The sequence below is a fragment of the Amphibalanus amphitrite genome, unplaced genomic scaffold, assembly GCF_019059575.1.
Source record: "Amphibalanus amphitrite isolate SeventyFive unplaced genomic scaffold, NRLGWU_Aamphi_draft 000075F_arrow, whole genome shotgun sequence".
Lineage (NCBI taxonomy): Eukaryota > Metazoa > Arthropoda > Thecostraca > Balanomorpha > Balanidae > Amphibalanus > Amphibalanus amphitrite.
In genome coordinates, this window is record NW_024881571.1 from 685,089 (window position 1) to 709,870 (window position 24,782).

At 47.4% G+C, this 24,782-nt stretch overlaps 2 protein-coding genes across 12 annotated transcripts; one reads left to right on the forward strand and one right to left on the reverse strand.

Moving 5' to 3' along the window:
* Positions 1 to 1,923: 1,923 nt before the first annotated feature.
* On the reverse strand, positions 1,924 to 20,559 carry LOC122379302 (mitoferrin-1-like). 7 transcript variants are annotated; one of them, XM_043361375.1, is made up of 5 exons: positions 15,165 to 15,197; positions 14,881 to 14,888; positions 11,713 to 11,842; positions 9,116 to 9,395; positions 1,924 to 4,213 (listed from the first exon to the last, which is right to left on the reverse strand). In XM_043361375.1, the coding sequence occupies exons 3-5, from the start codon at positions 11,833 to 11,835 to the stop codon at positions 3,549 to 3,551; spliced, it is 1,068 nt and encodes a 355-aa protein (XP_043217310.1). In that variant the 5' UTR covers positions 11,836 to 11,842; positions 14,881 to 14,888; positions 15,165 to 15,197; the 3' UTR covers positions 1,924 to 3,548. The 7 variants fall into 7 exon arrangements, with proteins under 7 accessions (XP_043217310.1, XP_043217308.1, XP_043217306.1 ...); XM_043361373.1 differs by lacking the exons at positions 14,881 to 14,888; positions 15,165 to 15,197 and adding an exon at positions 20,435 to 20,559 and having other exon boundaries at positions 11,713 to 11,855; XM_043361371.1 differs by lacking the exons at positions 14,881 to 14,888; positions 15,165 to 15,197 and adding an exon at positions 15,239 to 15,327.
* Positions 19,141 to 23,708, forward strand: LOC122379300 (microtubule-associated protein 9-like). 5 transcript variants are annotated; one of them, XM_043361366.1, is made up of 7 exons: positions 19,141 to 19,266; positions 19,660 to 20,349; positions 20,540 to 20,661; positions 21,341 to 21,474; positions 21,953 to 22,165; positions 22,328 to 22,459; positions 22,616 to 23,708. In XM_043361366.1, exons 2-7 carry the CDS (start codon positions 19,736 to 19,738, stop codon positions 23,381 to 23,383), a joined length of 1,983 nt encoding a protein of 660 aa, XP_043217301.1. In that variant the 5' UTR covers positions 19,141 to 19,266; positions 19,660 to 19,735; the 3' UTR covers positions 23,384 to 23,708. The 5 variants fall into 5 exon arrangements, with proteins under 5 accessions (XP_043217301.1, XP_043217302.1, XP_043217304.1 ...); XM_043361367.1 differs by having other exon boundaries at positions 19,174 to 19,214; XM_043361369.1 differs by having other exon boundaries at positions 19,174 to 19,214; positions 21,962 to 22,165.
* The last annotated feature ends 1,074 nt before the right edge of the window (positions 23,709 to 24,782 follow it).

The window sequence follows — 24,782 nt, forward strand, 5'->3', positions numbered from 1 at the left end:
GCGGGTCGGGTCGGATTCGCCGGCGGCCTGCGTGTCCAGTGGTCGGCGGGGGTGGGGAGGACGCTCGACAGGGTGGGGGAACAGGGGGAGGGGTTTTTTTCCGCAGGTCTAGCCAGATTGGAGCCGTCTCAAACATTGAACCGCAAATTACCCGGTCTGAACAGGAAGCGCCCTGAAATGAGAGTGGTAGAAACGGGATCCGGCCGACGGGGGTGGCGAGGGCGTGAGGGAAGGGAGAGAGAGAGAGAGAGAGAGAGAGAGAGAGAGAGAGAGAGAGAGAGAGAGAGAGAGAGAGAGAGAGAGAGAGAGAGAGAGAGAGGGAGGGAGAGAGAGAGAGAGAGAGAGAGAGAGAGAGAGAGAGAGAGAGAGAGAGAGAGAGAGAGAGAGAGAGAGAGAGAGAGAGAGAGAGAGAGAGAGAGAGAGAGAGAGAGAGAGAGAGAGAGAGAGAGAGAGAGAGAGAGGAGAAGGGATTAAGAAAGGGAGGAAAGGGACGGATGGATTTGAAGCCTGACAATAAAAACTTTCTTCTCCTAGCCTTCACCCACGTGTAAGAGGGGCGGGGGAGGGGCATTTTTGTCTTCACTACTCTTATGTGTGCAAGGTGAAACTAGTATCGCAGCCAATTTTATTTCCTAACTTGTAAAAATGCTGACCCCGGGACCCAGGCCAGGTCACTTTCTCCCAGGTCTCGTAATGGACTGTTGTCTGTTCTAAGTTCTAACCACTAACCAGCATACACGGACGTAGTCGGTACCTAATGGACAATGAAATTAATTAAAATATTAAATAAGAATGTGACTTGTGAGCTGCAGCCTGCAAGTCTAGCGTCCACCTTATTTCTAGTTTCTACTTTACTTTCTTTCACAACTTTCGTTAGAGTCGTACACTACGTACACAGCGCGACTTGAACTGCAATTACAAAATATGCTTCCTTAGCCACGTCATGCGACACGCACCACATCAGTTACCACCAACTCAAACTACATTGCAAGTTGCAACTTACCTTTCAACCGTGCACCAGCCAAGCAGTCTACGAGTCCAATCTATACTTATATCCAAGGCCAAGATTCTCAGTCTCACAGATATTCAAAGTCCCATTCCAACTCACTGTTGGCGCGCACACCTTGCAATTGAATTGAAGAATTGAAGGACGGCGATCGTCCAGCGGCGTGCGATAGTAACGACTGGTAGCGACATCTATAAAATGGAAAAGGAATTATGCTTTCATTTAGTAGGTGTTGTTCTCATAATGCGTTCGGAGGAGCCGCGGCCGGCGAGCTTATATCAAGTTTTCTGCTAGGTTGCATTAGGCCCTGGCCACTGGACCTAGCTTGACATGATAGAAGTCGCGTGTTTAAAAGTTTTCTTATCTAATATTCTACAGTCGGATCCACTTCCGTTTCGAGGTAAAGCAAGTCAGTACCTATCTGGAAGCTGAACAGTGAACAGGACAGCCTCTGCACACACCGCTGACCGTATTCTAAAGCATGTAAATTTGACCCTCGGCCTGAGCTCCCCTGACGTAGGAGTATCGGTAGCCAGCTAAACTACAGGTTCCGAATACTTTGAGCAGGTGGCAGCACCTCTGCTGAGCATGTGACCTTCCGCCCAACGCTTACCGCGAGAGGCCCTCCCTATCTGAGCTCTCGACGTGCCGAGAACGACCTGCTCCAATCGGCACTCAGCGCTGAACTGCTCATCGTCCCTCTTCGAGACTACGATAAACCAACAGCAAACCAGCAGAATCATGGACCGAGATACCGGCAGCACGCACGCCGTGCAGCCCAGCCGGTATTTGAGGATCATTGCAGCAAATACGGCAGTATACTGCTGAGTCATCCGCCAACAGAGGCCTAATTCAGAGATGGGTGTCAACGCATAAACTCCCAACACACTTACTCAACCGTACAAATACAACACACGTGTTTAAGACGCATTTGTTCATATATTCACTATCAAATAACAACTTATACAGCTTTAACAACGGTGCTGGGAAGGGTTAAGCCGCCCCTGGACCTGAACCTCTCCTGCCCATTGCTTTCTTACCAGATAAGGCTTAACTCGGCTAGAACAGCGGAGCCGGAAAGAAAGTTAAGCCTCCCCTGGGCCTGAATCTCTCTGCCTGCCCGCTGTTGTCTCTCTTACGCGTAGGATATAACTAGACGATACAATTATGAAGTTCAGCGTTAGTGTCGCGGCCAGCGGCCGGCCACCAATCGCGGGCCGCAATTCATGCAAACAGAAGTGGAGAAAACAGACCTCCCTCGGCCGTAAGCGCCGAGGCATTACGAATCGCGGAAGAACACAAACTAGACCGAGAGAAAATGTTACCCAGCTGGGAATTCAATGCGATCAACGCGATCAGAATAAATCAAATAAATACGGCCCTGAATCTCCGAAAGTAGCTCGTCAGTGGTTCACGATCGCACAGTGGTTCACAATCTCGCGATTGGTGATGGTTGACAGAGGCCGGCGCAGGTCTAATTCGGTATGCAAGTGTGAAACAAGGTGGGAGGATCCATACGGACACGACAAGAGAGCTCACACTGGCGTATCCTGCTGTCAATCTACCCGCTCGGCCACCAACCGGGATCAGTCGGCGGAGCGCTCAGTGACTTCACTCTCACACAGACAGGCACAGACGCCCGCACAGGGTCACACTCCTCACTCCGAGAGGGGAAACAAAACGAAAACCCGGTCACGATCGCAGGCGGCAGCGCAGGGGTCGAGACGAACTCCAATGGGGTCGGCAATGTCGGTCTACATCCTCAGAGAACGGATGTACGCAGAGACGGCAGAGGATACTGGCGGGGGTCGGGGGGGGGGGGCGGGAGATATGATGGGATATATGTCGTATGCTGGTGGGCGTGGACGGGGATTGGCGGCATGGGTTGGGATAATTTTATCAAAATGGCTGAAGGTTCAGGCCATATCAAGAAAGGCATATTGAGAAGACAGAAGTGGTGAGTTGGTGTGAAAGGGGGTGAGAAAAAGGAAATGGAGAAAGGGATAAGGAAAAGAAAGCGATGACGGAGACAGTGAGGTAAGGATAGGTAAACGGGACGGGGACAGGACACATAAGGGAGGAGAGGCCGTGAGCGGATGATAAGCGGGACAGGACACTTAGGGGGGGGGGAGGGGAGGCCGTGAGCGGAGGATAGCGAGGCAGTCTGGGCGGCGGCTAACGGTTCCCAACTAGTATGTGGCGGCCCTTTCTCAGAGCGCACCGCATGACTAGAGTCAGGTACATTGCGATCACCCATCTAAAAATATTGCGCGTCGCCGCGCCGCGACGGGCGTGTTGTGGCCTGGACACAATACTGCTTCTGAGCAGGCCGGGACGACGGCGGCGCTGTCGCCAGCGCCCACTTCAGCGGCGTTCGGCGTCGGCGGCGCGGAGTAAAACGTGTCTCCGGCGCGCCTCAGACGGCCGCAGCGTGTCGTCTTTCCGTGGGTCGCACGCGGCGGCCCACCATCACAGATCCGGTGCTGATTCTGTCGCCGTCCGCTCCAGCAGTGCGGACGGGTGCTGCTCGTGCTCGGGGGGCTCACAACGAGCGCGGCGTCACGAAGTCGGAGGGCGGCGCGGCGGCCGCGTGGGCTCGATTCGAAAACGTCACCGTCGGGTAGGAGGCGACCGCAGAGGCGGCGGGCGCGGGGGAGGAGGCGGGCGTCGAGGCCGCCGCCGGAGGCGCTGACTCCTCCTCGACCAGATCTGCAGCTCCCATGCGCGTCAGACCGTACTTCATCGACTCGTAGACGGTCCAACAGATGGCCGTTGACGGCATCTGGTAGACGACTCGCGCTCTCAGGCCACGGAAGAACCCGGGCAGGCCGCCGTGGCTGTACACAATCCGTACGGCGGCGGCCAGGCCGTTCACGGTCTGCGTTCCCTGGCCGAGCACGCTGGCCTCCTGGGTGTTGAGCAGCGTCTTGCAAACGTCCAGAGGCGTGGTGATGGCGGCGGCTCCGGCGCCGGCCAGAGCACCGCTCAGCATGTGCGCGGCCGGCCAGTACTGGCGCTGCGGGTTGGTCACCCGCTGCGCCCACTCGTACAGCACAAAGTGGATCGACTGGAACGGCACGTTCATGGTGAGCTGGGTGCCGTAGGCGCGGTAGAAGGCGCGCAGGCCGTCCTGTCGGTACACGGAGCGCGCGCACTCCACACACGACCGGAACGGCGAGTTGTACATCTGCATCCGCTGCTTGACCACTGAAACACACAGACAGGGGTAAAAGGTCAGCTTTTGACTGTAATGAGAAACTAAGGCGTGGAGGGGGGGGGGGCTGGAGACATGTTCATTGACGAGCGAGGAGAAAAAGTAGATCAAAATGCTGTAGTTGGTCATCAAGTGGAGATGACGTTGGTTTCGGCTAAGAATTTGAAAGAAATGTTCCAGGTTGATGCGGAATGTTCTAGAGAACCCATGTTGCAAAAATATAAACAATCGTGTAAGGTGATTTGTTAATTAAGGTGCAGTGCATCAGACCACGTTACATTTCTGGAAGCTTGTTAACGAAAGGAGCGCCAGAGCGGCCTGGAACCTACCAGGTCAACGCGCCCTTCGTTTACGCTAATCTGTGCCGCCTGTAAAATGCGCAATCATTCCTGCAGTCTGCACTGCACGAATTATTGACAACTTTCTACGCACCAGTAAGAATACAAATCTAAGTGCAGGGTTATGTGCACGATATGCCGTAAATACGATTGTACGCCGTTTGTCACACACGGATGGAATCATGGATCCGGCGACTAGTTTCAGGCAGGACCAGTATCAGCGTGCACTGTGCATTGTGTATTACATAACCCGCGGTGGCCCCAGCTGTTGATGCTGTGCGTCTGTCAATTGGTTGATTGCCGGCGAGCCAGTCTGTGCAATGTGCACCAGTCAGAGGTCCAAGGTCGACCGTTATAGGCAGTTACTGAGATCGGGTGCAGAGGTTGGTTTGGTTAAGTCAGAGTACAGCAGAGAGGACAGAGAAGGGGGAGGGATAAGGATAGGGAGAGAAGGGAGGTAACACGCTCCGACATTACATGGTGGATCGAAATGCGGAGAGCAGATGGCGGAAACCAGACAGTAGACTATCGAGGAGCGGACGGCGCTGTGAACAGTGGATACCCAACAGCCAACGATTGATTGCGAGATGACAAAATGCCCAAAGCTTCGCAGAGCAAATACCTGAAGCAGCCCCTGCAATAAGCAGACGTACGAGTTGAAGAGCAGAGCCTGCCATTGGGCCTTGTTCAAGCACGTTGAAAACGCACCTAGCGCAAACGGCGAGTCATGACCGGCGAAAACTCAAACGTGCCTTGATCTAGAGTCTAGACTAAAAGATAAAGATAAGATAGATCATGCAATCTGTAGATAAGACTAGGGAGGTTTACAGAGATAAGAAACCGTTGGATAGAGATCTAACAGGCAAATCTTACGAACGGGTGCAAACCAGCAGACGAACAATTACGACCGATTCCAGGAATCAGCATGATAGTCAAAACGGTCTCTCCGCTCTCAACGACCATGGGCGAGCGGCGGAGGCGGCGACTAGCATCTCTAATTAGCCATTCAGCTCTGACGCTTCAAAGTTCAGCGGGCACTTGGGGACGAGTTTCCCAGCTTTCATCCGGTGAGCCACGTCACGGTGACCCGCCGATTACCGTCACGGCACGGCCCTTCCGTGACTGGCGGCCCGTTCATGACACGACCAGCCCGGCACGGCACAGCCCCGACACACCGCGGCGGCTGGCGACGAGTGACGTCATGGCCTCGTGACTCGGCAGAAACGGCCGCTCGCCCTTCTCTCTGCCCCGCGGTGCAGCGAAAATGGAGGACGCCACCGAGTCTGTAGTGGCGAGACCATGAGATGCCGGGACGGAAAAGCGGATCGGCGTCGGGAGAACGTCCGCTGAGCGCGTCCCGAGCCGCCAGACGCATATACAAACGGATAAAACGACCGGACACGGATATAGAACCGCTCCACGCGTGGATATTGGATATATCGATCCGACATGGATGCATAGAGCTGTTCAACATAAGTAGGCGATATGAATGGAAATGAGACTAAGCAGACAAATGGATGATAGATATGACGACATGAACGTGGATACCCTGTGCTGATCGACATTTGGATATGTTGATACAGCAGCCAACACGGTTATGTATATCGCGCCGTCCTACACATCGATCGATGTAAAACGAATAATGGATATGGGGACCTGCCACGAACACGTATAACGACCTGACACATGAATACATGGAAATGGGTTATGGCTATGACGAATGCTAACCATCAAACACATGGGTACAGGTGGATCGGCGACATGACACGCCTGGAGATTGTCACCCAAACACCAACAGCCGGTCCAAGCTGTGGTCATAGTGCAACGCAAATACAGCGAAACAGCACGCAGACGTGTGTACTGAACATGCACTAAGGTGCCTTTGAGTAACACAGACTTTTCCACCGTTCCCACCCCCAACAAACATACACGTCACCATCAGAACGGGCCGCCAGACCTGCGAGACTGACCAGACTGGAGGGGAGGGCTGGTGGCAGTCCAGACACCCCCTCCCCCGTTTACGGTTACCAGCACCGATGCGGCAGAAACCACGGTCGACTGCCGTCCAATGACCAAATAAACCATAGCTGATCGCTCCCAGTAGGGAAGCAAACGTGCTCAGCAGAGCTGGGGGAGATTGTGCAATGCAAAGTTCCCCAGGATAAAGCATGAAATCACCACGAGCGTGCCAATGCCAGAGTCAACAGCAAGGTGCAAGGCGCGCCAATCCGCATGACATCAGTAGCTGCAAGGGAAAAAGACCGAAACATTCCGTCGAAAAGGGTGACGCATTGAGGGCTCTAAATCGCTACTGCTTTATGTATTTATTGGCACCTATATGGTCACTGCAAAGAAGCCTTAGCATGAGCCACATAACCCTATCGCTATCGGCAGGGCGACGATGTTATCCTGCGAGTGGCAAACCACCCTCCATGGCCCCCATACCATGTTCGTGACTACGGCCCCCCAGAGAAAATCCCTGATCTGCAGAACTGCAACTGCGCCACGGCGGTAGCAGATCGACAACGAACGATAATCAAAGGCTTGGACAGCAGTGACACAGAGTCGATAGCGCCGCACCAAGAAACGATGCCGATTACGGACATAAGAAGCAGCCAAAATCACCCAGTGTCGGTGTTGCGAATATAAACTAGACAGAGACAAAACCTGACATCAATTCATCGGAATAAAACAAAGCGGAGGTTTGGGAGGGTATGCCCCTGGAGAACAAAGTTCCCCCTCAGGTCAACACGTTGGACCTTGGCGGCTCATTTCGCGCGTGTTCAGCGCGGTCGAGGTCAGTCACCACGGCCCAAGGTGATCGCCGCCACTCAGTGCCCGGCGTGGTGCGGCCGCGCGCCGTCCTCACACCCGGCCCGGCCGGCCCGGGAGGCGCGGCGCTCCGCTCAAGGTCAGACCGCACCACAGCGGCCATTGGGGGGGGGGGGGGGGGTAACGGGCCGACCGCACCGCACCGCCGAACGCCCTCTCTGGGTCAATGGGGGGGGGGGGGGCGGTCCCACGCCCAGTGGGGAGGGCGGAGCGCAACGACGCTGCAATGCTAGGCATGTATGAAGGAGTGATTTATGATCAACATTTGCTTGTGAATGCCACGTAAATGTATGCTGGAAGTCCGAAGTTTGAATGCAAGTTGACAGATCTATAAGATTATCGTAAATCAATGACTGCGTGCCGTATATTCAAATCAGATGAATAAAACCTACTAATGTATGACCTAATATCAAACGCAATGGAATAACCGTCGCGGCCCGTTGACTTGAAGCTAAGCCTGCAAGTGAACATTGAACAGTTCATGAAAAATAACGACCTGCCCTGTACCGTTCGCGCATGGCTTTTGTCTGGCAAGTGTCTGGAGTGTTCAAACCCATGGGAAGTTTCCAGGATTGACTTTGCGACACGGAAAACATGCGAAAACAAGCGCGTGACCAATAGATTGGAATTTACCAAACGGAGCTCCAATATGTTTCGAGTGAATAGGCACAACCAGAGCAGGTTAAGACTTCTGTTCGGTGACAAAGACAGACCATAGTAAATTCCGCTAGCAGACACCATTATGTGTCGCATTTTTTTATTTCATACAAATATACATATAGGGGGCTTCAAACTTCAAAGGCTTCAATATGCTAGCGTTTGGAACAGAAAACTGATGACTGCGGTTATCTGAAAGCGCTAGCATGTTTGTGCATATTCCCAACCACAATACTTCTCTTCGCTACAAAACAGCATCGAATGACACCAGACCAATTCCTAGTATCCCAATGTGTTGTAGATGGAAAAAGAAGATGTTCGCTGTGCTAGAAGCCGCTGACATTGTGCCACGGAACAAGGTTCAGTAAAGAACAAATCTTCGTAATCGAAGGCAGACATCGTCCACAACTCACTGCATTCTGTTGGATCAACAAGCAGCAACCATCTAGCCCGCGAATAGACTGCAGTCAACAGAATGCAACCTCAATGGATTCCCAGTTTCTCAATACGTCAGAGCATAATGCCAAACCAGGTACTTTCCCGGACCGCAACACGTCATCGATGACGTGTTGCGTCATACCTAGGAAAGTCACCTCACCCGGGGAACTACACATCAAGTCTCTAAATAGAAACACCGTCAGACGAACTACTATGTGCACCGGGACGTACCGGTCACAACGGCAGGGCGAATCCGACACAGCCGGTGGATGGTCGACAACGAGAGAATGAGACAGAGCTGATAGCGTGGAAGTAAGCGATGTCGGTATGGTCATATCGCATTCAGCAGTGAGCATGTCCCTGCACTGGCACTATGAGCGTGCGCCGATGCTGCTTGCATAGACGGAAACAGAAGCGGTAGCTTCTGTATATGTGGAGTGTCTTTCACGACGCCATCAACTAAGCAACTTATACTTTCTGATCAAGTTCTTTGGTGCTCCCTGAACTAGGACCACTACAGGATGTCATTATCAGTGACGAGTTAATTTATGCCTTAGTACCCTTCCACACGCTCTTCCCACCCAGACGCACACTTTCTGGCGACTCCCCTCGGCGGGCGCGTCCACTCACCATCCGCGGGTGTCATGATGGCGTCATGGATGAGGGTGGCCACCACGCCGGCGGCGCCCGGCGCCAGCGAGTGCGGCAGCACGCGCGCCTGCTGCAGACGGTCGCGGAGGTTCTCATAGGAGGCGAAGTAGAGTGCGTGCGCGGGCCCGGCGCCGGCCACCACGGCCGACATACCCCGGACGGGCCGGAGGGCGCCCTCGTGCCGCACCATCCGCCACAGGGCGTCCGAGACGCCCCGGTACCGTGCCGCGGGGGCGGGGCTGAGTGACTGCATCCGCGTCTGTCGGAAAAAGGGCGAGGGGAATCAGGGGTCAGTGGGTAATGATCAGAGGCCAGGGGCCACGAGGTCAGTGGTCAGCACTCAGCAGGGGAGGGGAGAGGAGGATGGTAAGCGGCCAGTGGTCGACGATAGAAATGGAGACTAGGGGGTCTACGAGAAGGGAAGCCAAGGACGTCGGGGAGAAATACGAGCACTCAAACATTGCAAACAAATGCGTAAAATCGCTACGTCAAAGTACGACGCAAAAAAAAATGCAGCCTAACTTTTCGATAAGGCACGAGGGACAAAGTTTGACGCAGCTGATATGCAGGCAACTAATGTAATCAATCAGCCACCCGACCCCGCTTTCATGTCAAACACCACATGTGGTTCTACAACACAACTGTATGTACATGGCGTCAGTCCCACAGATGACCCCGCCCCACAGATTCCACCCCCTCCCCATCACCAGGTAGGGCCGCAGAGGGGGTTGGGAGGGCGGGTGGCCGAAAAGGCGGGCTGCAGCCGTCCCGGACCGCGGGCGACACCGCCAATATTGCCACAGAACCGCCAATATTGTCTGGAGCCGCATGTCCAAGGCTGGCAGAACGCCGCTGCGGTTCCGAAGCGGGTCTTTCTGTGTGTCAGACAGCGATAGTGGAGCGTTGAGCGGCGGAGGGTAGGATACGGACAGGGGCACAGGCGGCGGCCTCGACAGCCACGGAGGGGCAGGGGCGGGGAAGGCCGTACTGCGATGTTGGTTGCTAAACACAGAGTCGCACGACGCGAACCGAGGATACACATTGGCTGGCGACGATTCCTGGAGCGAAGCAAATATAAACTAGATTTCTCGTGTCTGAAATTATCTGAAGCAAATACAAACTAGATTTCTCGTGTATCAAATTAGCAGACAAATCGACATGGAATATGAGAAGTCGGTACCTTGTCTATAGCCACGCAAGATTTATGTTTGCGTTTAGAATAACATAGAAGGCCAATAAAAAGCTGACATTTCCCTTTCAAATATTATCACGATGAAACATCTACAGTAGCTGATGATGTAGCACACAGTCCGTCCCCGTTCTCGTTCTTATCCACGTAAGCCCAAAAACTACTTCACTAGGAGTATATTTATGTTTACTCCACGGGACGGGACGGGACGGGACGCGACGTGGCTCTGCGCCGTGACGAGGACATTGTTTCTAGGTCAATCACCAACCGTCTGGAGCGCGGGTGACTGCGCTGGTATTCCATAAGGAGCCATCCACATTCCACAAGGAGTCATCCCTGTTCCCTAACGGACCATCCGTATTACAAAAGGGGCAAGCCGTGCTCCATAACGAATTATCCATATTCTGTTACGGATCGTCCTTATTCCGTAACGGACCATCCATGTTCCAAACCATCCACATTCCATTAGAACATCGATGCAATACTGATTCTTATGGAAGATGGGACAGCCCCAAGGGACAGCCCAATCTCATGCCCCCACCTTCCTAGTAAGCAACCTGCACTTGTCAGGTTCAGGTGAATTTCTGCACACTGTTTACACAATACACACCCCACATACCTAGTTTTGAATTCAATGATACACTAAGCTTTGCTTTGTGAATCTACCAAAAATAATGATGCAGATTTTACAGAGGGGTATACACACTTCTGTGATGTGGACCACTATAGTCAGATTTTTTAGGCCTGTCTGATCAATTTAAGTGCACAAATAAATAAGGCACGAGTCAAGCTATTGCAAAGAATAGTCGAAAGTAAAATCAAGATTGAGGTACATTTTCAGCTAGCCAGTGTTAAAGGTATGGAGGCTTCACATGGGTTTTTCATTAGTGCTTTAAATGATTAGACAGGCTTAAAAAAATCAGACTATAGGTGGGGCTGTGTTTTGACATGGAGCAGTGTGGACCAAATACTTAGTTCAAATACCTGATGATCTACCTAATAGGAAGTACAGTGTTGATGTCACACTGCTCCAGCTTCCAGATATGTGCTTATGCATTGGATACTTGGTCTGACTGAAGTCTGCCAGCATTATGCCTTTTTAATAGCTTATTACCTTTTGAAAGTGCTTACTTCCAAATCATGTGGTCAAATCATTTGAGGCCTTTTTATGCAGGCCAGAGCAGGAATCTGCATTTACCAATAAAAAGCTAAATTATTAGTATACATGTTGTCCTACTTCCTAGCACAGACATGAACAGAGAATAGATTATATGCAACATTAGATAATCACCAGATCCAATGCTAATACTGTTAGTGCTGACTGTTGCATGGTGTTGTAAGCAAAGTTTGAGAACATAAAACTACTATTAATAAGACAATTACCTACCTTTACTGAATCCAGCGGATAAACTATGCAGTGTTCCAGGACTCCAGCAACTGCACCTCCAGCCATCTGCACTGTTGTACTCGTAGTCGGAAGGCTCTCGTAATCAATTACTTCCAGCTCCATCTTGATCCTGTCAAGTCAGTCGGTGACACACCAGGGAAATAAGCTAAAATTAGAGCGCTCTATTTATTGCTCCCGCTACTTCACCGTCTCCCATAGGGTCCTGTGTTGAGCTGGTGTCGAGGCTCTAAAAATGACGCCGATTTTTGCACCCTTCTCACGAAAACCGCTCGGACCGCCTGGAAACTAATTGTTCCGCTCTAAAAATTTCATGATCGACGGGAAAATGAATGAGGAAAAGATTGGTCCTGAAATAATTCTGAACTCCCTGTAGAACATATCGAAATATGGCTGCAAACTAGGAGCATGTCAAAATCGACAAAACGATACAAATAAACTTACCGGGATTTTTTTATTTTCCATGCATCTGTGTATAAAATCAGTCGGTTTTTCGGAAAGATAATCTTCTGTTTAATAAATAATTCCACAATTGCAATCGAGAAAAAAAACATTTCTGCTGTGACGGCAGTTTTGGCATTGTGCCAGTAGTGTGGCGTGCGCGGAGCTGCGTCGTCGTCGGGACGGAGTTGTGAGTATTTTCGGCGTTTTAAATGGTTGACGGCCATTTGAACCAGCTTTATATTATTTCCTACAAATTTTTGCATCAAATTATTGCTTTGAAAGACCATTGAAACCCCTTATCTCTTCATGAAACACGATCATATTTATCGTCGACGAAAATGGCGCGGGACCCCATGTGCGTTCCGATCGAAATAAATCGTAAATTAAATAATATTCGATGATAAGTATCATATTCTAGTGACACATTTTCATAAAATAAGGCATAAACTTTGCAAGGAAGTCAACATTGGATGATTGGATTCTTATTTTGCTCACATATCCTTGTGTAGTCAAATGGCTCAATTGTTAGATAAATGTAAGCATATGTTTTGGCTTGATGTTTGCTGTGAAACCACCCAGCCACTTGCTGGTTGAGTGGTTTTTGATAATAACCTGATAATCATTTCTCCTTTTCCTTAAAAGAAACTAAAATTCTTTTCAAAGTAATCCATTTTTAGGAAAGGCGGCTTGCTCATTGACATTTCATGTTCTTGTTTTGTTATTGCTGGCAGTATTTTGATACAATAATGCAATATGAATTTTTTGCAATAATAAAACCTAAGACAAACCTAGGCAATGCGTCAATCAAACACCCAACAGAAAGATTGTGAGTCCTTGTGACGTGAAGTAGAACATTCTATGAATGTGTTATATAGAATATGCCAAATTTTAAATTAATTATACTGATAGCTGAGCATGTGAATTATGCCACAATATAATTTCATTTTCTGGTTTTGAAATAGCGGGCAGTATTTTACTTCAACAAATGTATTATACATGGAATACATGTTGTTATGTTATGTTAAAAGTTTAATAACAGCAAACAGAAGGGGCTGTTTCAGCAGATAATGTTTGTACCTTATGCATTACCTTTCTTTTCTGCAGGACCATGCTTCCGCTGGGTGGTCGACATTTGCCTCCTGAAGAAGTTGAGCAACATGAAGACCACCAGATGAGGTGTCTGCAGTTCATGTGGAACTCTGCAGACTACAAGTGTTATGCCAACCACAACCAAAGTGCTGTGATCATGGAGGCATGAACCTCATGACAACACTTCAGATTTGCAGTTGTACCAAAGTGTGATTCAAACCACCTGTGGCATCTCACTCAATGTGTGAACAGTGTGATCATTGTGCAGTGTTCAGCTGCAACTAAGACATTTATTAGTGACTTGTTTTGCAATTAGCCACCAAAAGCATTTTTGGGCTGGCTGCTGTAATTTGTTGTGCACTGCGCAATAGTGGTAGTGTTTTGTCACTTGTCAAGTTGTCAGTTGTGCATGTTGCATGTTTCTCTTCCCTCGGCCCTCGTTATCAGTTAAGTGGTGAATTGGCATCACTCAGTCTCCCCAGATCTCCATTGACTGTCTGTCAACCACCTAACTTGAGATGGTATTTGCTAATAGTGTCAGAAAAGAAGTGATTGTAGACATTTTTAGGAATATGAGCTCCGTTTCATGCGTGTTGCGGTGGTCATTTTGTCACTTGTCCCATAGTGTAATAAATGGAAACTGTTGTTCCCTTTTCAAGGTACTCGCAGTCGCGGATGCAGAAAGCGTTGGGCCTAATTATTAAACGCACCCTTCTATCAGCGACGCACGAAATCGACAAATATCATCCTTTTTAGAGCAGGAGGAAACGAAAACTTGTGAACATAGCTGTACCTACAACAGTGCATAAGGAATTGGAATTCTGGGAGTTTTTGAACTTCGGAGAAACTCAAGTTGTCGACAGGTATGCCCCCTTGTACGTCAAAGACCGCCTAAAAAACAAACGTCTACAAATGAAGGCAGTATTCGTAAGTTCGTTGTAATTGCAGCAGCCTAGCAACATGCATTGCGGTCCGATGGCGAATTACACTCGTGCTAAAAAAAACTATGCCGGTAACTGCCAACGTACTTAGGTCGTAGGTGAGGAGAGGAAGGGTTATGTCAAATGTCAACATCAAAGAAATGGCTTCATCTGAGCTGTGCCTATTGTACATAATTCAACCAATCTATGCATTTCGTTTCTTGCTAGCTACTCATGCTTTCACTCCTGCTTCAGAGTAATCATCCCATATTGTACGTCTTAAGATATTGATTTCTATGGCAGTTCGCAATTGCTAGCCACGTCTCACCTCAGTTTGGTGGCCCCGCATCGGCCCACTCGGCCGCTCTAAAATTGACTTACGGAGGAGGATGGTGGCTTTTATTTTAGCTTCTCCGCTGACTGGGGGGAGCGCCGTCGCCGAGGTAGGAGCAATAATTAGCTTAAGTTTGGGACTAATTTCCACGCTTAATTAACATTTTAATGTTATTTTAATTAATTCATGTTAATCTTTGACGCATTCTCTTTCTATTGATACCATCCACCGGCCTGAGAAGTACTGCCTTGCTGCGTAAGGGCCGATAAAAGATCACGCTTTTAGGGGTATCTCTTCAACATGGGGCAGGAGCAATAAATAGAGCGCTCTAATTTTAGCTTATTTCCCTGGTATGTCACCAACTGAAGTCACTGGAAAACAGCACCAAGCTTGTCAGGCTATCAAATGACAGAATTCCAAATAATTTATCTAATTTTAGCTTCAATTAAACTTTGAAATCAATGCAGTAAGCGAGTCAAATCACTTGACAAATCAAAATGACAGCTGTCAGCTAAAATTGAAGGCAAAAAGTGGGTCTCAATTTGGCGTTTCCTGTATTGAACGAGCACAAAAAAGACAGATTTGCTCAACTTTTTGATCAAACAGCTGCTTAAGATTATCAGTCATGCAATTTCTCCGAAACTCACATCAATATGCAAAATTATAACCTAAAATTCACAGCCTCCCACCCGCGTGTGGGGAAACGACCGAGCACGCGCACCACTCGCCGCCAACTCCACTTTCCATCGAGGTTCAGTTTAGTTCGATGAAAAAATGTTGGCTGCCATATTTTAGTACAAAACTCCTTAGAAGGCAAGTGAGACAGTTGTAGTCGCGATTTATGTGTTCCAGTGGGGTCCGTATCAAAGCGTCCAAAACCGCAGCATCCAAAGTACGCAACATCCAAAACCGCAGCGTCCAGAGTACGCAACGTCCAAAATACGTCCAAAATCGGGTTTATAGGGGGCATTCACAAAGTCCAAAACCGAAACATCCAAAACCGCAACGTCCAAAAACGTATCATCCAAAAAACGCAACATCCAAAGACGCAACATCCAAAGTACGTAACCTCCAAAACCACAACGTCCAAGACCACGACATCCAAGGCACGCAACATCCAAAACCAACCTAACCTTACCTAACCTAACCTAACCTAACCGAACCGAACCTAACCTAACCTACTGATTTTTGCCTATCCCTAACCCAACCTAACCTAACCTAACCTAACCTACTGATTTTTGCCTACCGGGGATAAGGAAACCCAACCTAACCTAACCTAACCTAACCTAACCTAACCTACTGATTTATGCCTACCGGGCATAAGGAAACCTAACCTAACCTAACCTAGCCTAACCTAACCTAACCTAACGGTTTTGGATGTTGCGTACTTTGGATGTTGCGTACTTTGGATGTTGCGTACTTTGGATGATGCGTCCTTGGATGTTGCGTTTTTGGATGATACGTTTTTGGATGTTGCGGTTTTGGATGTTTCGGTTTTGGACGTTGTGAATGCTCCCTATATACCCGATTTTGGACGTATTTTGGACGTTGCGTACTTTGGACGCTGCGGTTTTGGATGTTGCGTACTTTGGATGCTGCGGTTTTGGACGCTTTGATGGTCCCCCGTTCCAGTGGCGCTAATATTGACGGAAAAAATGAAAAGGAATTCGAAATACTGGAATTTTATCATTGCGTTGCAAAAGTGTCCAATAAATAACTAGAATTTTGAATTAAATTGTAGGTAACATGAATGAGAAAATCCTCAGATAGCATATTTACGTCTGGACAACGAGTTGCGTTGGAGAGGCCGGAAATAGTGGCGATTTCAGGACCGCAAGAATGGACCGTCATTGGAATGATTCTTTTTTAAACCGTGAACTGTTTTCAGCCGGAATTTAATAGTTACTACAAAATATTTTGTAATTACGTTTCCACCAAGAATGAATGCCATCAGGGCTAAATTTTTACTTGTATTGCATTTTGTCAAGAAGCATATAGTGCTGTTATATTGCAGTTTTAGCGCGTTTGTTACAAAATATGAAGCGAATAAGCGTCAGTGTAATTCATTAGTGCCAGAAGCTTGAGGGGAAGCTATGCTAATTGCTCTTGTCCATCCACTAAAATTTATTAAATATTTTGCTTTGTGTATTCCAAAAGGAGAGGGAACTATTTCATTTGTGCCTTCATGTCAGAATTGATGGTGGATCATTAAATTTTCAACGCAGTTTACAAACAAGCATTTGGTCTTTCTCGTATATAAGCAGTGGCTAAGAAAAGGTTGATCAATCCCTAAGTTCAGTCATCGTACCTCAACTTGGCAGCAAGATCCCCCAAGGACAGATGATATATTGTATACATGTCCTGTAAATCAAAGAAACAAGCATTTGGTCTTTCTCGTATATAAGCAGTGGCTAAGAAAAGGTTGATCAATCCTGAAGTTAAGTCATCGTACCTCAACTTGGCAGCAAGATCCCCCAAGGACAGAGGATATATTGTATACCTGTCCTGTTAATCAAAACATTTTTGTGCCTGCAAAGGCTTAAGTTATCTGTGGTGTGTTCGGAGTTAGGCCATATGGCCGTTTTTGTTGTATGTTTATGTGGAGATTGAATATAACTGTGACCCTGTGCTTGTTTGTATACTTACTATGGTCAAACAGGGAACAACACATTCACATAACATACTCACCTAGCACCTAACTCATAGCTGTACCCTGCAGGATCTGTACTTGTTCATGTCTCGAGCATTAACAAAGCACTAAAGTAGCTAAGTAATCATTTCCCACATTTCTGAGCATCTAACATGACATACAGCAGTGCAGAGCAGCTTCAGAGAAGAAACACTTTAAATGCACAGACTCACACCAGCCACCCAATGAGCCAGTTCCTCAGTTGACTGTTTCCCTGGATGCAGCTTGGCAATGTGAGCTAACATTTTGGCAAGTTGAAGGTTAGCAGGTAAGATTGAGTTAGGGTGAGTACCTACCTATAACTGGGTGCTACTGCTATGCAGGTCTTGGGTAGGCTGCAAATATGTGTGATGATTGAGGCTAGGTTAGCTGTCAGGCTAGTCAGGAGTATGCTCATTGCTCAGGTCACATTTTTATGGACACTTGGCATATTAAAAAACTAACAATCTAATCTAAGCTAACCCGACTAAACATACACAACTACTGACTATAGGAACTAAGCACCTACCTACTTGTGCATACATCTCATACCATGTCAAAGTAGAGTTCCTTGGTGGAAGATTACCCTCAGTACTTTTTACCCCAGCCCTGTGAAGAAAACTAATACTTCAAAGCTCTGAGTCACTGCTGGCCATCCACAGGAAGAAACGCTGAGACTGAGAGCTTTGCCATTGTATATTGGACCAATAATCACTATCACGAATGACTATGAACACATTATATGATCACATCGTTGCATGGATTGTCACATTGACAATTCTACTATAATCCTTTTTTCAAGAAATACAGTGATGATTAACATCAAAATCAACATAAAGTCGATTTAGTGATCCAAGCTTTCTCCTCCAGTAGCAATAGAATGATCGCACGTTTCATTTGCCAGACACTGAGTACCTGATGCACATTACAATCTGCATAGCATGAAGCATCTAAGCTGCCCAAATCCATTCATTCTAGATTTTTAACTTGAAAGTTAGCACTAATTTATCTTGCTGTTGTAAGTTATCATTCAATATCCATACCAATACATCAATATGCGCTCACCAGTCAACATTTTCTGGCATGATCCTGCTCAGCGTGCTCTTCAGTAGGTATTGCTCCAAGGTCTGCAATATTATAGCTTGTTTTTGGCCAATAAGCTCTTTTAATTTTACTTTTTCTTGCTGATATATGAGCCCGATCACCTTGCGTTTATCAACCAAAATTTCATAACTTGTTCAACTTGATATTGATGTTGCTGAGTCAGGACCTCTGTCAGCCTCCTGGATACTTCAGATTATTTTCAGTCAACATGCTTCTTAAATATGATATAAGTCAATATTCAAAACATCCAACAAAACGACGTACAAGAGTAAGAAAACCACCAGATAAACTAAAAAATGGCCTTGGAACAGAGCCAAGTGGTGCTCCATTTGTTTGTTTACAATGATTGTAGTGTTGATGTATTTTTAGGACTCTGAACGTCGGCTTATAAAAAATGAAACATTTTTACAAAAGTTGTAAGGCAAGTAATATTTATCTGAAAGAACTAAAATATTCAAAAGCCAAACACTATGAAATACATGAATCGGAACGAAAAAGTAACCCAAAAATCCAGCCTAATCACCGGCTCCTAAAACTGCAACAAAATTAGCACTTTTCCCCGCAACTCGTTGTCCAGACGTAAATATGCCCTCAGATAACACTTTTTTAGTAAGGCTGAAATATGGTAGCACAATTACTTTTGTGAGGTAACGTAGAACCTGAAGTAAAAGTAAATGATGACGTCAAAATTTTATTTAAAGCCAAACAAAATTAAGGAAGGAATTTTCAAATGTTCGGAATTTACGATCCAGACACATGAATGTGTGAAGTACGGATTAATAAAAAAGGCGCCTTTTTAGACCTAACTCTTTTTGTTTATGACGTTTTAAGATTACGTAACAAATGTAATTGTATGTGATGCGCCACTAATCGTATATCACGTTGATCAAAAATTCCAGTGTATATTGCACTGAACTCTATAATGGTATATTGATATTAACACCAAATTCCACCAAATTCCATCCAATGTATGCGAGGTATGCATTATTTTTTACTGATGATTAGATTGATGCTTGGATTGATGTGATTGATATGTATTGGATTTATGATTTATATTTTATTTAATATGTAGGGGATTCACTATATCCCCGAGAATTGGAATAAGCTGTGTGAATTCATGAATACCCATCAGCATCCAGCATTATAATCATAGTACCTAGCCATTCTTGTGCCGCCGCCTGCGGGAGGCGTTTACACATTTCATATTTGTATTTCCCTACCCTTGTCTTTACCTCACGGAATCATTGCATTTTCACTAATAATACCTTGCCACCAGCCATACCCTCACGTGTTCGAGAATGTTGCCATGCAGCTATGTCTGATAACTAGAATTGTAAAATATGGCTGATTGATCGTACATGTGGTTACAGGGCACATCTTCATGATATATAGCTGTTTTGATAGGAGAGCTCGATAAATTTTCCTCATGCTTATTGTTTCTGCTACATGAAGTACAAGGAGAGGCACAATTCAAGTTGTGATGCAGTACACTTGTGCACATGCTCTGGTGGCTGTCACTGGACGGAGGTGGACAACTCAAGCTCAGGAGATGACTCCGATGCCAATGACTTTTTTGGCTCATCCTCAGAGAGTGAGCCAAAACGTGACTCTGAATTGAAGCCCAAGCTAGACAATGGGCATGGACAGTCTGAGGCTGTCACCCCGGCCTCTCGGTCTCAAAGCAGAAACTCTTCCTCAGCCTCTGAAGCTGAGGATAAATACAGCTACAGCAGTAAGACAGCGCCTGAGGACGAGAAGCGGAGTGAAACATCCTCTGGATCGCCCACTGCCAGCAGTAGCAGTGAGGAGAGCAGTGATGAAAACAGTGATGATGAAGCAGAGAGTGATAATACAACAACAGACCGTTCAAGTAAAGCATCATCAGCCTCACTTGCTGTTGAAGTGAAGTTATCTAAGAAGCAAACACAGAAAAGTAAAGCCAAACAAAATAAGGAGAAGCAGTTGGGGGTGTCCCTGCTCGAGTTGTATCCAAAGAGTCTGTCTTTGGTTGGGTTAAGCAGCGAGAAGAAAGAAATCCAGACACGTCCATTAGCTGACAGGTAGGATGTTATTCCTATATCGATAAATGTATTAAGAGCTGTAAGACTTGTATTTTTCGCTATTTCCATCACAAACTACTCACGTAGCCAGCTATTTTTCTAGTTGCTTATAGCGACTGAACTTTCTTATTTCTCTTCTTGGCTTCTGGTGACCTCTATATATGATGCCTCTGGCTGGTCGCACGTGCAGGCCCAAGTCGTCGGCATCCGCCCGGCCAAGTCTGCAGACTCGCGTGCTGTCGAGATCCAGATCGCTGGAAGAGTTCACCGCCTCACTCCCGGAGAGACTGAAACAGAAAGGATGGAACATGGGTGAGTTTCTCCTGCCGGGCTTAGGCACGCTTCTCAGCGGCACAACCTCAATATAGTAAAGGACGCTGCCGAGTGCTGAAGCTTATATTCACTATAGTTCACTTGTAGATGGAATAGTTCACTTTCCCGAAATTGGTTTTTGCTACCTATGTATTTTTGATTGTTTATGCTCAAAATGATCAGCAAGGAAAATGAAACTTTTTTTTTGATTATTTTTTTATATTTTGATAAAGGAAGAACTATATTATATATAAAATATTGTTTGACACTGAACCTTCTTACGCATTGACCAATCATTGCATAGCACAAACCCACTGGCTGTAAGCAGCATGATGATTGGCTGACGATGACTTGGCTGCATTCCTCAACAAGGCACGCATTCCTACAATACTACTATTCCAATTCAATGCCCCATGTTAAAAGTGAACTATTTCCTTTAAGAAATATCCGTGCTAAATATGCGATATACGATGCGGTAGGCTTCAGATGTTCAGTATTTCAAATTGTTGCTGGAATTGCCTCCAAAATGCATTGTAAATTATCGTTAGAGTGTTAGGCTTTTAGATCAGTATGTAATTACCGGTAATTACGTAGGTGTTTCTTTGGGATTTTTGTGAAGAGCTGACTTTAATCCAACTTTTAATTAAGTGTAACCTATGCTGACTGCTCACGTTTTCAGACACAACTGAACTGATGCGTCTAAATAAGGCGGTATATGAAGCATGGTATTTCCACAAAGAAGAAGAAGAGCAGATGCTAAAGAAGGAAGCAGCCAAAAAGGAGCTAGAGAATAAAATGCAGAAACCGCGGAAGGTATGAATACACGGGCAATACGGAACCGGCATTCTTGGCAGGCTCATAGGCTCATATGTTGTTGTTTGTTAACGGCTGTCGCCTGTCCGGTCTGCTTACTGGCAATATCAGCCCACGTCATGAGGCTTGTAATATGTTAGCCATATGCCTCTTTATACAGTACATAATGTACATTATGAAAGGCCCATGCTACTTCATATCTTTTTACAATTTACTCACCCCTAAGTATTTTATCGCTTCCTTCACGATATACCTAATCGAAACTTCATGGAGTTTCAATTATGTACCTACCTATACATTCTTGGGGTAAACTATAGACTGTGGTTCACTATAAATAAAAACGCGACAGACTTTTTCACTGCCCAATTAAAAGTGAAATGTGTCGTATGCTATGCTCGCCTGCTTTTGTCTGTGTGATGCTATGGAAACGAATGATAAAATGGGACTGATTCTGTTGACAAAAAGTACATTCCTTCAGCTTTTTCAGAAAACAGTTCCAAGAAAAACTAGAAAAATAAAGATGTCTGAGAAGATCAAAATGAAGATCGACAAAGAGGATCCAGGATGGGATTGGATGAAGGAGAAACTTGTCAAGATGAAGAATGCGAAATTCAAGACCGACGCCAAGGCTAAGGAGGAGCGAGAAGTGCAAGAAAAACGCAAAGCCTCGAAAGTCGAAGAAGGTGCTTTGGTAAGGGCGACGATGATAAACTGTGTATTGGTGTGCTCCTATGGCGCCCCAGTCCTGCACATTTTTATCGCAAAATTGAATTATGCAAATATATTTTCAACATGTTCACGTGACCCGATCGCTATACTTTGTATTACAAAATATTGAATCTACAATTTTCAGGCATATGCTGCTTGGAAGACACGTAAAGACGAAATCGCTCAAGAGAAGCGTCGCAAGGAAAAGAAAGAAGCCAGAGAAAGGGCGAGAGCTGAAGAAGAAAATGCACAAGAAAATCGTATTTCGGCTGAGAAGGTATGGAATGCTCGGGAAAATAGGGGCTCTTAAAAGTGATGAAAATTGACGATGGCTCAATGAAAGCCGGTAAACATTATTTTACCATCGTTCTGAATTCTGGTGTGCTAAGGGTTTGTTACATGAGTGCTGACTGACCTCTCTTCACTCGGCCAGGTATTTGAGCAGTACAAGGAGCGGGTGACCGCTGAGCAGCGTGAGGAGACGCTCCGGCTGCGGCGGCGGCAGCGCCGTCTGGCCGACCGCACCGCCCGGCTGCTGGAGACGCGCGACCGGCAGGCGGAGGCGCGCTACCACCAGTGGCTGCGGGAGGCCGCCGAGCGCGCCTCGGCTCCCCCCGACTCGGCCGACCGGCACACGCCGCCCCCGCCGCGGCCGCCCTGGTACCCGGGCGGTCTGCTGGCGGGCCGGCCGGCCACCGAGCCGCCGCCGGCACCGGCGCGGTCCGCGCGGCCCGCCAGCGCGCTGCGGACCGGAGGCGCCCGCGGCTGGCGTCCGTGCCACCAGACGCACTGCCCGGCGTGTCCATGCGCGCCTCCGGCCGCCGAGGTGGTCAGCTCGAGCCGGCCGGATGTGCGTCTTGCCGTGGACCAGCCGCTCACGTGCGCCAGTCGCCGCGCCGTGTTCGTTGTCCGCTGCCTGTTCTGCGAGCTGCAGTACGTCGGCTGGACGCTGCAGTCGATCCGCGCGGCGTTCGCTCGCCAGCTGCGCGCCCTGCGTGAGGAGGCCGGCTCAACACTGGCCGACCATATCGCCGAACACCGTCGGAACAGCGAGCGGTTTGTGCCGCTCACCGAGTGCCTCGAGCTGACCGGCGTCCGCGCCTTCCCCGAGACTGCCTCTCGACACGCCGTGACGGATTTCGCGCACGTGACGAAGGAGATTCTGGGCACCATCTCGCCAGACGGCATCAACCGGGCCTGATGGACTATACATGTCCTCATCGGACGACAAGTCCCAAAGCCGCCGCACATTCACATTTTACACGTTTGATACATTACGTTTGATACACTGTGTACACACGTTTGCACTACGATTGATTGTGAATTATTTCGACGCGCTATTTACATAGACGGATTTTACCATTATTTGTGATAATGTAACGTGAAAGTTACTAGTCAAACGTGTGCAATTTTTTGTATTTTAGTTTATAGTGTGGACGTTGTCCCCTGGTCTTATCCAAGGCCATCTTTAGAATCTCATCTCGCTGTGATGTGATTGTGTAATAAATCTACTCTGATGTGTTTGATTCAGCTCTGTTGTGCCGCTGGCCCGCTACTGCGGTGATAATCTGGTTGGTTGGATGATATTATAATTCGATTTTTCTGCCTTTTCTTTAGTTCCCTTCTTTATGCAAGATTTGGAGCCTCCCTCCCGGACATAGAAATAACGACTATCTATGCTCCCGGACGACGTGATTCTACGCCGGGCGACCAATGCTGTTCAAGGCGGCAGGGGCTGGGCTGCGGTTATCGAACCAATTTCGATTGGCTGGACGACGTAGAATGTTCTTAGTCCGAGACTGCGAAGTGCGAACACGCCCGAAGATGGGTGGTAGTGAGTAGTGACTTGCAAGATAAGGCGTACTACTCGTAACTATCAGTACTAGTCTATGGCTGGGGATATTACTACTACTCGATGGCTGGCTTGAGGCCTCCATCTCATTTTCCTATGGTCACCGTCACCGGACGATATGGTATTTTGCAGAGCTGGGCAAGTGCGTTCCTTTAGTGCGTTCCTGCGTTCTTCCGTACGTACGCACCGCCCTTTTTAGGAACGCAAGAACGCAGGAACGCAAAGTTTTTTCAAAGGAACGCAAGTAAGAGGAACGCACCACCCGAAATTTTGAAGCGTTCCTGCCTTCTTGCGGAACCACCCGAAAAATTATATTGCTGCCAATGACCTCTGTGTCAAATGTTTGAATCTCGAGTGTGTTTGCCGGTAGAGGCGCCACTTGCCGGTCGAATCGAGGAAGGCTTGCTTAGATTTAGTGCTGATGTTTACTATTCGATTCGGTTTCAGGCATTAAATGTGTAAAGATTTTTAGAGGTGATGTTTACTGTTCGATTCAGTTTCAGGCATTAAATGTGTAAACCCTAGTAGCACATCAACATTGTATCGATGTTGTATCAATATTGACAACAATGTTGTATCGATGTCAATCTGTTAGCCACTTTCAACATTGATACGATGTTGAATTTCGACATCGTATCAATATTGACAGGACAACATTGCACAACATTGTTTCGATGTTGATACAACATTGTCTCGATGTTGATTTTTGGTTGATTCAACATTACCTCGATATTGATTTCTGGTTGAT